The sequence below is a fragment of the Silurus aristotelis genome (genome assembly GCF_946808225.1).
Source record: "Silurus aristotelis genome assembly, chromosome: 12".
Classification (NCBI taxonomy): domain Eukaryota; kingdom Metazoa; phylum Chordata; class Actinopteri; order Siluriformes; family Siluridae; genus Silurus; species Silurus aristotelis.
The window spans coordinates 4,514,897-4,530,649 of NC_139585.1; the positions used below are offsets into that span (position 1 = coordinate 4,514,897).

General features: G+C 36.9%; 1 protein-coding gene across 1 annotated transcript in view; it reads left to right on the forward strand.

Annotated features, from left to right (window-relative positions):
• Window positions 1-15,753, forward strand: part of ca10a (carbonic anhydrase Xa) — a 252,823-nt gene that overhangs the window by 15,220 nt on the left and 221,850 nt on the right. Inside the window, exon 2 of the mRNA XM_083556626.1 lies at window positions 12,401-12,475. Within this exon, the coding sequence (XP_083412752.1) occupies window positions 12,401-12,475 (75 nt within the window). The remainder of the gene's footprint in view (window positions 1-12,400; window positions 12,476-15,753) is intronic.

The following is a 15,753-nucleotide window of genomic DNA, read 5'->3' on the forward strand; positions in this document are numbered from 1 at the left end:
TTTCGCTAATTCTTAGCTAATACAGTGATCCCAGGATAAACAAATTATGGACAAAACTATTGGGACACCTGACTTTCCAGCCATATGATTCATCCCCCCAAACTGTTACCAAACACTGGAAGAAGACAATTGTATAGGACGTCTAAATTTTAGGTGACCAGTTCCAGCATTGCAATGTACACATACTTCAGGATGAAATGCTTGTTATAGGTTGGAGTAGAAGATCTCCTGCTTCAGATCGCTGACCTCCACCCCATCAAACATCTTTGGGATGAATGTGAACGCACCCCAGGCCTATTCACCCTCACGTACATCAGTGCCTGACTCTAAAAGCACACTCTGCGCACACTTTAAAATCTAGTGCAACATCCTCTCAGAAGAATGGAGATTATTGTAATAGTAAATGGAGACCTAGTGGAATGGGATGTTAAAAAATCAATATTTTATGGTTGTGTGTTTTCCAGATAATATAGAAGAAAACGGTGGTAGTAAAATGTACTTTACTAACACACTTGTTGCTGAATGAGCACAAATTTCCACAAAGACACTAAAATCTAGTGAAACATGACGAAATGTGGAATTAAAAAGTACATAATCTTATGGTCAGGTGTCCACAATGTTTTGTCCAAATAGTGTATGATTTAAATATTAAACGTGTTTATTCTTTGTTTGTTTTTGTAAATGCCCAGGTAAGATTAATATTTGAATGTGAGACTCAATCCTCTCCAACCACGCTAGAAGTATCAATACTTTACTATCTATCCACCTGTCCAGCTGCCTGTAGAGACTGTGGTCTCAGGGTCTTGCATTCCAAAAGGGTAAACCTTTCTGAGCTTCCAAACTTCCAGGAGCTCAATCAAAAGCAGCTTTCCAGTACTGCAGGCGGTTCCAGTAAAAATATACGACAAGAAAAGATATACAGTGAAACGTATGCAACACTTCCAATGATTCGGCTTGAGCAATTCGTCTGTAATGACCGATTGCATGCATGTTATTTAGCTGGCATGCGTGTGACATGACTAGCAAAGCCCTCACGTCATTCCATTGCTCCACAATTACACCATATTGTTTGTGGATGCCAGCTAATTATATTGTCTCGGCACCGAACCACGCTGATGCCTTCAGGACCGTTTGTGACCACGTAGTTAATTGGATACGTGATGAAATTATTTATTTATTCACAAATCTTTAGTTCTGGAGCCAAGCTCCACCTACTTGTCCTTCCCAAGTGCTCATCATGTCCAGTTTAAATTGTTCAGTTAACAAAAGAAAAGTCTGTGACATGGCAAGAGTTACTAACCTAAAGATAAATATTTTTATAAAAAATGCATTCCCCTGTGTTTTATTTCTCTTTAATCACAACACATTTTAATGAATGAAAAAAACGTATTTTTTGTTGCCATTTCTTTTGACATTTAAAGTGGTGAAATATTTGCATAATAAATTATTTCCTGTTATTATTCAAATAATGACCCCCGCAATGATTTCTATCAGGACTTTTTTTTTATATTTATTTTACATGAACAAAAACTATATGAGCAAAAGTTTGTGGACACCTGATCATAAGATTAGTATCTGCTATTATTAGTATCCCAATTCCACATTTACAGCAGGTGCCAATATCTTAACCACTGAGCTACCCATTACCACAGTGAGTCTCCATTTGCTGTTATAATAATCTCCACTTTTCTGGGAAGATGTTTCCATGGTTTTGGTGTTTACTTGTGAACATTTGTAAAATTTCATTCAACCACGTTAGTAAAGTCAGGTAATGATGTAGGCTGAGGAGATCGAGGTGCAGCCGGAGCTTGAGGTTGAGGTCAGTGAGGAACTCTACAGCAGTCCACTCAACATCTTCCGTTCAAACCGTGTAAAGCATATCTTCAGGGTTGTCATGCTGAAAAAGGTTTGTCATGCTGGAACAGGTTTGAGTCTCCTAGTTCAAAAGAAGGGAGAGTTTCATGCTACAGCATCCAAAGCCGTCCCACACAATTGTGCGCCTCCGGGTTGGTGGTAACAGTTTGGAGAAGAGCCGCATACTGAAGGAAAAGCCAAATGTCCCAATACTTTTATTCTATGTAACGTAGCTACTTGTGTTTTCCAGCCGCCACTGGAGACATTTTAACATGTTAAACACATAATATTTTATTAACACAGTGCACTCGCTATCCAAGACCTCATCAATTTGCTGTTGCCATAGAAACCGTTGCTGTAATAGAAAACGAATCAGCAATTTCCTATCAGATCAGTGCACATTTAAAAAATGGCAGCTTTTCAGGGACGTGCCCAAGCATTCGTGCGAGAAAGTAACTCTGGATAATGTCGTGTCTTTGATATTGTATAATAAAGATGTTAAATCTGAAACTAATTACCAGAAGCAGGACTGCTAAGTGGCTGAATCGGACTGTCAAGTGATTTTTGCTCTTTTTCTTTCTTCCCTTTCGTCACCGCACCATGACATTTCGAGCCACTTAAAAAGGAAATTGGACAGTTAATCCGGTTAGTCCATTATTACTAGAGGACTTTATTAATTAACGACGCGACAGTGTGTCTAATTCCTCCAAAGAGAAGCTTTAGTATTGTGGAGAGCGAGAGAAATGTTTGCTCCGGCATCATACGAAAGAAATCTTTTTTTTTTAATTATTATTATTCTTTTTTTTTTTTTTTATGTTTGAAGTGTTTTAATTAAGAAGCATAGTTGCTTCCCTTTTTCCCTTTTATATATATTGCACCTGTGTGTAGGCAAATTGAATATTCAGATTAATTTGCTCATTTTACAGCCATGCTTTAAAAAGTAGTAAAACTTTTTTTTAATACTCCAACAGTAAAATATGAGCCGCCTCACTCAGGCGCTCTAAAGAAAATCTCCAGAAGCAAATGAGCATATGAAGGAATGGCTTTATAGGCTGTAGCCACTACGGGGATATAAAGTAATGGATTTATATGCCGTGCTCACCGTATATAAAATAGCTTCCTTTAAATTTTTCCAAATCCTCAATACGACTTGGAAGGTTACATTACATTTATATTTTTAAGTTCATTTCCTTCATAACACCAGGTAGAAAGAAGCTGCCGCAGCAAAATACTAACCGACGACTCGAACAAACGGAGCTGCCGAACGACCTGCACGCTCTTTACAGAGCAGGGAACGTTTTGAAGAGAGTTGCAGTGAACATCTGTGCAGAAGTTGTCACTGATGTTGCTGTTAATTAGTTTAAGTGTGTGTTATATGGTGTATAAAATTGGTCCCGTATCACAGCTGTGACTAAGGGTACAAGGCTTCAGATCAAGCTTAGTTTCTGTAAACAAAATCCTACTGCAGGGTTCTGGATTTTATTTATTTTGTTATTTCTTTTTGTGGGCAGCTGCTTGATGTTACACAGTAGAAGCCACATTTTCAAATGTGTGGTTTAAAACGAATAAATAAATGAATGAATAATTGAACAAATTAATTTATTAGTCCATTTGTTCATTTCATGTAACCAAAACATATGCAACCTATTTATGTATTTGTTTGTTTGTTTGTTTGTTTGTTTGTTTTGGGGGACAACTGCCCTATTTTACTCAGTAAAAATAAAATTAATGAGTTAATTCATTCATGCATTCATTCATTTATGTAACCAAAACATTTTTAACCTATTTATTTATTTGTTTATTTATTTGTTTGTTTCCATATTTCTTTCTTTTGGGGGGCAACTGCCTTATTTTCATTCATTCATTCATTCATTCATTTATTCATTCAGTCATTCATTCATTCATTTGTTTGTGTAACCAAAAAGTATATATCTTAATAATTTGTTTGTTTGTTTGTTTATTGGGGGGCGAGGGGGGGATTCAAACTTTCAAATGTGCAGTTTGATATGAATGAATAAATGAATGAATGGATGGATAGATGGATGGATGGATGGATGGATGGATGGATGGATGGATGGATGGATGGAAAAATGAATTCTATGAAAAAATTTATCCATTAAATCACCCCGTTTGTTCGTTTATTTATGCAACCAAAAAGTATGTACATTTATTTGTTTCTTTTATTTTGAAAAGGTAATTGCATGATTTTAGTGAATTAATTTAGGTTTTTGTTTTAATCATTTATTTATGTTTGTTTATTTATCTATTCCTATTTTTTTGTGTAAATTGTGTTCAAACAAAAAAAAAAAAAAAAAGAGAAGGGTTTTACAATAAATACATCGGGGACATCCTGCCTACTTATGCCGGGTTTCACGCAACCTAGTCGACTAATCTCCTAATCCCATGCAGATGTATAAGGGTTTAAGTAAGTAAGTGAGTGTGTGTGTGTGTGTGTGTGTGTGTGTGTGTGTGTGTGTGTGTGTGTGTGTGTGTGTGTGTGTGGTTCATGCAGTGTGGATACAGAAAGAATAGTGTGTGTGAGATATAAACTGCACCATGGTTTGTGTTAGAGATGAATTGTGTCATTTTTTTCTGTATTATATAATCTGAAGGCAGCTTAAATTAGAATGTGTTTGGCGATCGAGACGTTCATGTCCTACTTCCTGCTATTCCGCTCTGACAGTTTATATTGGAGATATAATGGATGCTTTTTGCTTTAGTATTAAATAGGCTAATGCTTTCTTTGCTAGCATAAATCACACGTGTTTCCTGTGCGGGTGATTACTGTAGAAAAGAAGACAAACAAAATCTAAAATGCCGTATTCAATTCCATTCATCATGATAATAGATTATATGAACAAAAGTGTCTGGACACCTCACTTTTCCAGCTATATGTAGCTCTTCCCACAAAGTTTGAGGTACACAATTGTATACAATGCCTTAGGATGCGATAGAATGCAATTTTCCCTTCACTTGGACTAGGAGACCCAAACCTGTTCCCGCATGACACTGCCCCTGTGCACGAAGCCAGCTCCATAAAGATGTGCTTTACATGGGTTTGGAGTGGAAGATCTCCTGCTATGGAGCTCTGACCTCAACCCTACTGACCACCTTTGGGATGAAATGCAACACCAAACTCAACCCAGATCTCCTCACGTCGTTTACATAAGTACCAGACTTTACTAAATCCCTTGTGGCTGAATGAGCACAAACCTCCACAAACAAGCTCCAAGTTCTACTGGAACATCTCAAGAGTGAAGGGTATTATAATGGCTAACATGGAATAAATGTAGAATGGGATAATCAAAAGGAAGCACATGCCAATCTTATGGTCAGGTTTCCACAAACTTTTGTCCATATGCTGTAAGTTCTTAGGAAGTTTGGATCAAAGCATAGAGTCATCTATGATATATTACCTACTGAACCAGATAGGTTAAGGGCCTTGCTGAAGAGCCAGTGTCAACTTGTTGGTTCTGGGGCTTAAACTCCTGATCTTCTGATCAGTAACCCATGGGCTTAACCATTCTGTCAAAACTTCACATGAAAACAAAGAGAATGGCTGAACTAATCAGGTTATCTGGCACCCGAGAAATCATGCTGACTGCACCTCACCTCACCTCGCCTCACCTCGCCTCAACTCACCTCACCTCACCTCCTGACTTTACCCTGCACCCTTGTGGCTAAATGAAATCCCAAAAATATCCAAAAAAAATCTAGTGGAACATCTTTCCAGAAGAGGGGAGGTTCGCAAATGCAAAAAAAAGTGTGAAATGAGATGGTTAAAATAAAAGGTCAATCTCATGGTCACGTGTCCACAATCTTTTGTCCAATGTGTACAAGATTAGATTAGGCTGTGTGCAAAAGTTTGTGCCACCTACACTTTATTCGAATTGGAATAAGACATTGATGCATACAAAACAACAACAAAAAAACCCTATGCAGCATAAAAGGGCAAGACGTTGCATGTTGTTGTTGTAAATATTAAGCACAATGAAAAGGGAATTAATTCAACCGTCCAGAAATGTTGCAAGCGTCTTAGTTGTGCTGTTACAAGTGTGTGTAAATATTCATTATTTCAAATCCACGGAAAACGAATCCGATCCGGTAACTCAACGGGGACACTTAGGATACAAAAACATTGGATTGAGGTAATAAATCAGATTATATTGTAAACATATTTGTAGGTAAGACACCCTCTACTCACACCCCCACATGCACGGTCGCTAATTAGATAAATCTAATCTCGTTCAGACAATCCCGCTGCTAGCCTCGTAAACGTTACAGCTATACAACGTTAAATAAAGAGCGACTCGTGCTCGTGGACGATCGGCAGTTCCGACCGGTGCGCCGGCCGTTCGGGATATTTCGAGCTGATTGAAAGAGTCCTGCGGGAAACGTGTCTGAAACATCACAGCGCTGCAGCTGCATCCATAATGCGGTGACACAAACAGGCCCGGCTAAAAGATAATTATCTCATAAGTCAGCAAGCACAGCTGTCGGCAAGGTCAAGTTTCATTTATGTGCAGCGTTTGTGGAGATTTTTTGCCCGCAGCCCGGATGATCCATGGCAATGCAGTGCCACGTTAATGAATACTAATAACCACCTCTGACAATTAAATCTCGTCCGATGTGTTTATTTACCACATAACTGCCTCTTCGGGGGGAATTTAGTGCTAGGACCTGGTCGGAAACGTGATCCGAGTGGACGTCCGGTTAATTTTCTTAACGCAGTCAGGAATTATTTAGCATTTATTCACATTCACTTGTCTATTGCAATATTAGCATTTTTTAAATGTGTTCTTGCATTGGCTTGGTTACAGTGTGAAGTAGCTTAGTAGCTTATCATGGGGGAAATCATGCTAGCTGTTCGCACTGTGCAATCGTTATTGTCTAACCACCATTGTATCTTTCAATGAAGCTAATTTGCTAGCAAGCCTGTTTGCCAGATACTTATATTTCTGTGTATTCCAGTCACCAAATTGTTAGCAAATCAACAAATCGAATGTAAACCAGGAATTCAGATACAACCAGTTATAATTTGTTTAACATACCTAGCTAGTTAAGCTAGTTTAGCTTTTTCTTATTCTATTTAGGCCAAACCAGACGCTTAAGTTAAAGAGAAAGCTAGTTAAATTAGCTAAATGACTGTGTAAACCAGAGTTATCTAACGCTAAATCTGTTCAAGTGTATTGTATAACTCAGTAGCTAAATTGTTATCGAACAAGCAAACTTTAATTGTTAGCGTGAGAACACATTAGATGACCAACATCAAAGCAGCTTATTGATCATGTTATGTAGCTAAATTGCTAACAAGGAAGGTGAATAAATGTCATGTGAATAAGCACAACGAAAATCTTGCTACGTGTTCAGTAAGAAATACGTTAATGTTAATATGTACTTCACTCTATGAACAAAAGTATTGGGATGCCTGACTTTTCCAGCCATAAGTTCTTCTCCAAACTGTTACCACAAAGTTGGAGGCATACAATTGTCTTTGGATGTGGAAAAAAAAAATAAAAAATCTCCTTCACTTGAACTACGAGACCCAACCCTGTTCTAGCATGACAATACCCCTGTGCACAAAGCCAGCTGCATGAAGATATACTTTACATGGTTTGAGTGGAAGATCTCCCAATATAGAGCTCTAAATCTCAACCCTATTGAACATGAATGAATGTGAACTCTGCACCCCAGGCCTCCTCACCTCACCTCAATCTTACACAAATCTCCACAAGAATGCTCCAAAATCTAGTGAGGGAGCAGTGACGCTCCAAAAGAGTGGCGGTTATTCATAACGGGAAATGGGCACTAAATGTGGAATGGAATGTAAAAAAATTTAATAAATCTTATGTCCACAAATTTTTGTTCATGTATTGTATATTAGCGATGGCTAATAAAAACACAGGAATGTGTTTTTGGCCAAACGTGAGGTAATTTGATTAGATTCTCTCCTGTCTTCCCGGCTCGGCTGGATGAAATTCAGCAGAACATTCCTGACGCCTGCTCAAGATTTTTCTTTCTCCTTTTCCTTGCTGTATGCTAATCAGACGTTGTCAGTTTTGTGCTCGAGGCAAAAGAGATGTGCATTATGTCCGGGTTAGCAACGCCAGCTGTGCAGGGTGTCTCGTGCTTCCTGGAGTCGAACTGGATACTTCACTGCATGAATTTAAAGCAAACGATAGAAAACCCGGCTGGACTTAGCAGAGCCATAATGAAATATGACTCTTTGGCGTGTTATATCTCGTAGGAACTTCAGAGTTATACAACTCTGAAATTCACAAATACATAAATATGAAATAAATACAGAAATAAACATGTTAAGGCCTTAATACCAGTATCTCAACAATCTTTGAGAAAAGGATTAATGCTTTTAATCAGGTTTTATGTACATACTAAAGAGTAGCAACATTAGCAAAGCTAAGCTAAGAGCACAACATTTTAGCAATTCAATTTCACTGAACATTTACTGCTTGCTGGTTAACTAATTAGTTTGTGAAGAATTGATGTTATGGCATGGCAATTTTTATTGTATTTGTTCCATCAGAGAAAATGGTGTAGCATTGTTTAGCAAACTAAATCCCATGAATTTAAATACATTTTCAACCAATTCCTGCCACCCTTTAACTAGCCTACTATCTTACTAGCTAATTGGTGGTTGTTTGATTTTATGCCAAAGCAATGTTTCAGATTTTCTTTTTATTCTAATACATTAAATTAAATACATATGTGTATTTAGCATGTATGGGAGGAGTCTTAAGTGTCAGTGCTTTGTTAAAACCACAGATAATGTTGTAGAATTGTTTAGCAACATTAGCTAAGCTAAACTAATCAAACATATTCCAATTAAATTTAAATCCAGTCAGATTTTAACTAGCCTACTAGCTAGTTGGCAGGTGTTTGATTTGATTTAGCATGTATGGAAGGAGTCTCCAGTGTCAGCACTTTGTTACAACCACATATCATTTTTGCATTTAGCAACATTAGCTAAGCCAAGCTAAGGCTTTCAAAGTGCTTCAGTCAATTTAATTCCCATACATTCCAACATTTCAAACATTGACTAGCTTACTAGCTAGATAGTGGAAGTTAATGCCAGTAGTTTTAGTGTTTTTTATTATAATGCATCAAATAAATAGATGTGCATATTTAGCATGTATAGAAAAAGTTTTGAGTGTCAATGCTTTGTTACAACGAAAGAAAGTTTTTGTAGCATTGTTTAGCAGTGTTAGCTAAGTCAAGCTAAGACCATGAATTCCAATCAAATTTTGATCAATTTAATTCCATTTCCAACATTAAAAAAATTAACTAGCTTACTAGCTAGTTGGTGGCTGTGTAATTTTATGCTACATCAGTGGTTCAGAATTGTATTTAGCATGTAATTGAAAGGAGCCTCCAATATCAGCACTTTGTTAGACGTACAATGCTCTGGCTTTGCTGTTTTTTTTTTCTGTTTTCCACAACAGAAAAGTCTTCAGGACTTTGTTCTATAATTTCTTAGGAACTTGAGAAGCTGTGTGTTTTATTTATTTAAAAAAATAGCCCGGTGAGAATAAAATTCTACCTAGCTAGCTAGCGTCACCACATTGTTAACAATTTTACAGGCTTAGCTAGACTATGCAGCATATTACTAGCACGCTAGCTGTTTTGCATTTGGCATGTGTTGTGTCCTCTGGTGTCTGACTGAACATAAAAAAATACAAAATAAAATAAAAAAATCTGTAAAAGCAGATATGCGATACACGTCAAATTCTTTTGTGTAAACGTTGTTGAACAAAATGCCTCACGCCGGCTGTCTGGTGCTGTCACAAACCATCACACACTGACGGTGAGAGCGAGCGGAGAGGAAATCTCTCAGTCAACTCTGCTAATGATCGTGACTTTAAAGCGCAGGTATGTGGGCTTTGTTTCCCCACAACGAGAGATAGCTTAATATCTTTTTCTCATCCTCGTCTCTCTCTTTCTCCCTGTCTCTAAAACGCTTCTGCATTATTTAGGCCTGTGTGCCTCTGGAGACCCCGAGCTGATGAATTGTGATTGCCTCTCTCAACATGCGCTCTGCTTAGTCTTCCTTTTTTACAGAATAGCTGAGACATCCAGGATATAACCTTCATTCGGTTTAATAGATATATTCTTTTAGTCGTGATACAGATGTCACTATTGATTTGACACAGTGCTATTTATTATATATATATATATATATATATATATATATATATATATATATATATATATATATATATATATATATATATATATATATACTGTATATTAGTGATTTGCATCTCCATAACTGAGGCTAATGCGATTCTTAATGCCTAGCCATGGTACTTTTCATTAAAGATACATATGAAGCAGCCATCAATGTACTTAAGTGCCTTCTGACTTCTAGCGCATGGCCATTTCACAAACAGGCCTTTGTACAGCAAAAATGGAAAAAGATTAAATAAAACCAGACAGTCATTTTTTGGTTCTGTCTCCAGTAAGATGCAGCTCTACCTCTGCAATGTTAATCTGTATTCTACACCTCGGCCTCGGTAGTGTTGTGATACGCCATATTCACGTAGCATCAGCGGTGCTGATAGAGCATGCTCGAGAAACTGTTTAGTGAGGAGAAATCAATCTACATATGAAATATTGGTCACAAATGATCACTTTACAATTATTAAAAGTTTAGGGCATATATTAATACATGTGGACGCATAAATTGTGACATAATCCAAATGCAATTGCAAATCTTGTTTTACCGTTTGAGCTTTTGCTTTCGTGAAGTCCATTTGAAACTGTATTTCCCGTGTCTTACGAGTTATGACCATGTCATATTTAATAGCAATATTAATTACCACGTCTGCTTTTTTATTTTCTCTGCGTCGAGAGTCAGAAGAGTATTACTACTGCTACATGTGGAAAAAGAGGATCCACTCGGGTATTTATGCTTTTCTAATTGGGGAAAATATTCCATTGGAGCAATAATTATGCTACTTACTGAGGAAAGCATCGTCCAGAGAATAAATCTTAATTTTTTTTTTACAGGGGGAACATTTTCTCAAAGTATTAATATGGCTTTCGACTGAAAACACAACAACTCTGTTTCAATATGGGGTCTTATTGAGAAGAAAACCCCAAAGAGTATTAATACATGATGGTATCAAAACGTTTTGGGGCTAGTTTGCCAACACATGGCACTCATGTCACAGGGAGCACAGACCTTTATAAGTCAGTGTGCCAAAAGACGACATCCTGTGTGCATAGGGACCATGTGTGTTACCACGTCTGCGACTTCATCATGGACTGCAGGTTAGAACAAGGAGCAAACGTGAAATTCTGTGTGAAACTGGGCAAATCTGCCACGGAAACGTTTGACGTGATTCGAAGTTTAGGGCAATGAGTTGTTCAAGGTGTTTTAGTGGCACGGGCTCTTAAACAGTAGAAGAACATCACTGGAAGACGATGAGAAATCATGAGAGGAAGAGAGGTCGCCGTTTTGACACCATTGCGGAGATCCAGAGTGAATTGCAGAAGGTGCTTGACGTGTTGTAAAAAGTAGACTTTCAGGACACATTCCAGAAGTGGCAGGAACACTGGGAGCTCTGTATTGCTGTACAAGGGGACTATTTTGAAGATGATAGTGTGTAAACATAGATAAATTACTTTCTTGTAAACAGAGATAGTCCTAAAACTTTTTGATCCCACCTCGTACTGCTTCTCAGTAAACAAGACGACAACTCCTCTGTGTTAATACGAGATATTGTTGAGGAAGAGAATCGTTGAGTATTAATACTGCCCTTATTGAGGAAAATGGACCTTATTGTGGAAGTGGTAGCTCAATGGATAAGCCGTTGGACTTCTGAATGGAAGGTCATGGGTTCAAATCCCTGAGTGTCTGCTCTAAATAGCATAAATGTAAGATTGACCCAGAATACTGCTTCTTACTGAACATGAAAAGAAAGCAAGCAGTATTTCAATATGTTGTCCGGTACTAAACCACAATTTATTTTTTAAATGTTTTCTACTTTTATCTAGTTGGCCAATATTTTTTTTTCCCCCAGCTCAAACAGAACTGTCCACCCGTCTCCATCCTCGCTTTTACAAAATATAACTGCTCTTCGGCATTACTTCCTGTCCTCGCGACAAGGATTATCCCACCTCCAGTTCCATTAAAAGGGTGCCATGCCACCTCTAGCCCTGCATTTAAGCCATGTATCTGAGTTCCACTGTATGGACAAAAGAAGTTTAGGTGTAGGAATGCAATATCTGCCCAGACCTTGCCCTGTAATTCCAGGTCGTAACCTGCTTCAGGGGTGGGATTTCTACCCAGCCACCTCAATTATAAACTACATCCCTACTGTAATCATTTCCTTTATTCCTCAGCCCGTAGTACAAGAACACCTTTAAATACGTATGCCGCACAAAATGTCAGGGGTTTGATTCCACGCTGACTTTCTGTGTGATTTTCTTTTGTGTATGACCCAGGGATGTAGGGAAACTAGCATGAATTGCTGGGGGGAAAAAAAACACATTTATTCTGATTCCATGTTCTTTTTCTTTACAGCTCAACCTGGTCCGCCGAAAATTCACGAGGGATGGTGGGCATACAAAGAGGTCGTACAAGGAAGCTTCGTTCCAGGTAATGATTCGTACCCTTTTTTAAATTCTCTGCATTCTCGGGTTAAATGAACTGAATACGTGGGTATATTATTTGCTGGATATTTTAGGGTTTAACTGATGAATTTGTCGGGTTGATTTTACACAGCTTGGTATTTAGATACATTTGATATAGTCTTTATATAGACACACATCTGTGTGATTCATTTAATGAAGGTTTTTTTTATGGTTGTGATGAAAAATGTAGATTTTGAATCATTCGTAATGATGTTGATAGCAGACTATGAGGTTGAATCATAAAAGCTGCCTCTCAAAGACATTATACAAAATCTAAGTTGCCTTTAGTTTTTTTTGCTCGGAGTTCGATGTTGGCAGCAACCACCCAAATCACAGCAAGGTTCTTCTTGGTCCAAAATATACCATCAATCAGAAGCTTATGTATCTACCCATGATTCTCTCACTAAGTGGAGAACTAGTAGAGTTTCAAAGTCGTCATGTGACCATGACCTCACATGTGCAACTTGTGAAATGCCCCTGCTAACTCCTGTTCATCCTCTGGTTGATATCCTGAACTAGACTGTGGCCCACATGTGGCTCTGATGATCCCCCACTCAGTCACCGATCTACTTACAACCTTTTGTTCTGCTTCGACTTTGGAACTTGGGGAAGCTGTGTAGCAAAGTCATCACACTTTGAAAAGAACAGAATGTTAAAAAAAGTGGTTGATCGATAGTGTATTTTACTGATATTGGTAACTAGGTTTGATAACCAATTAATTAACCGATAGTTTGTTGTTAAATAAAATAAATATGAAAATAAAAGAAATATTGAGAAAAAAAGGCATGCATTTAAAGCAAAAAATAATAATAAATTAAAAATTAATCCAAATAAATTTCAGTTGCATCCAAAATGCACAAAAAAAGACAATTTAAATTAACAACAGTTAACAGCATCAGTGATTCACCTCCAGAGGGTGGCCTCATACTGTATAATGCAACCCGGAAAAACTGTCCGTGCAGATTAATTGGCATAACCGATGGATCGCTCAACCTCTATTTGAGATTATTAATAATACTTCTTATTGAGGAAGATAAGCACTCAGGGGAAAAAAATCCTGCTATGTATTAAGGAAAAAGATTAGCTCAGAGTACTTCCAATATTTATTAAATTCAAATTGCTGAACAAGACAACAAATCAGTGTTTCAATATGGCATCTTATTGAGGAAAGATCGCTCAGAGTATTTATAATAATAATAATAATAATCATAATAATAATAATAATAATAATAATAATCTTTCTTTTATTTAGTGCCTTTAAAAGTAACATTTCAATGCAGAAATAAAAAAAGATAAAAATAAAATTATAAACATAAATAATGGTTATAATAATATTGATAATTTACATAAGAAGAAGAAAAATAAAATGGGTATATAAACATCACAGAATACATCACAAAATGAAAAGATCACCGAAGCTATCCTGAAAAAGTAAACTTTAAAAGCAGTTTTAAAAACAGTAAAAGACTTGGCCTGTTTAATCTCAGTGGGGAGAAAATTCCACAGCTTTGGTGCCTATAAGGAACAAAACTGATCACCCATAGAGCGAAACAGGTAGGGGAACAACTGAAAGACCGGAGGAATGGATGAATCAGAGGAATGTAGATCACGCCTTGGAGTGTAGGCAGTAAAAAGCTGTGTCAAATAATGAGTTGTATACCATGTAAGGCCTTATAGATCAGCGTAAGAATTTAAAAATCAATCCAGAATCTAATGGGGAGGCAATGCAATGACTCCAAAAATGGAGAAATGTGCTCACCAGACCTGGTCTTAGTCAAAATCGTAGCATCTGAATTTTGGACAACCTGTAATTTGTTTTTTGTAGGTTTTGAACCACCAACATGCAAAGCATTACAGTAATTGGTGCGTGAAAAAATATAACATGGGGCGCAGTCTTGCAATGTTTCTAAGATAAAAAAAATTCGAAGTTTTTAAAGTTTGAAAACCAGCTTTATTAGTTTGATGGTGTGAAGCATTATCTCTATCATTACTATTTAGACAGAGGAAATTCGCAGACATCCATATTTTCATCTCAGAAATGCAGTGTTTAAGAAAACCAATGGCTGCATTTTCGCTAGGTTTTGTATAAATGTATATCTGGGTGTCATCTGCTTAAAAGTGAAACTTAAGACCAAGAGATCTCAAAAACTGATCAAGAGCAAAGAAGTGCATACTAAAAAGCAAATTATTTGTACTGACATGTTAATAACAACTCTGAGAACATGGAAAAGAGCTGCTCTTACTGAGGAAAATTCTGCTCTTATTGAAGAAAATATTTATCTAACATATTAATAATGCTTCTTATTAAGGGGGAGAGACACCCATTAAGTATTAATGCTCCTCTTCTAAAAAAAATGGAGAGAAACTGACATTACAACTCACCGTTTCAATATGGCGTCTTTTCGAGGAATCACAGCGGATATGTGTTACTTCAAAATCTCAATACTACCCAGGGACCATGATGTTTTATTGAGGACGAGGATGATTATACCGCTTTAACAGCATTATTACCAGTTTTTATTAAGAAAGACGGAAGAAAAATCACTCGGATGAAAAGTAGCAACGCTCCAATAAGTGAGAATGATGTCACTTATAGTATTAATACTACTACTTGTTGAAAAAGAGAGGAGGAGCACAGCTTATGGACATTTGTATTAAGAACGAGAATCCTTCAGAGTATTGCTACTGCTTCTTATTCAACTATGAGAATCATTTATTACTGCTTTCTATTCAGGATCAAAGATCAGATAAGTACTAATGCTGCTTAACGAGGAGAAAAGGATTCAGATGATTTGTTCTGCTTCTTAATTAGGGAAAAGGGTCATTCAGAGTATTAATAATGGTGATTAAAAAAAAGATTTTTTGCAAATTATGTTCATGAAAGGATTTACATTGATGGTCTAGGAATAATGAAAATAGAATTGAATCTTAACATTTATTATACATGCTTCAGGAAAAAAAAAATAAACGTACAAGAAGTACAGTATAAAAAATGTAACAAAAAAGTACAGTACTGTTTTTATGGTACATAATGGGTCATTGTAATCTTTTTTTTTTTGGTCATTTTTGTCTTTTTGTTGGAATAATTGTTTAAAAACCTGTTTATTGCTCAAAATATAATTAATATTCACCTCCTTTATAGTTTCTTACCATTTTAAAGTATATTGGTGACTTTTTTGACCCTCATTCGGGTTTGTCGAACTGATCAGCAGCTTCATCACACTTTTTGGCTTCAGTATGAGA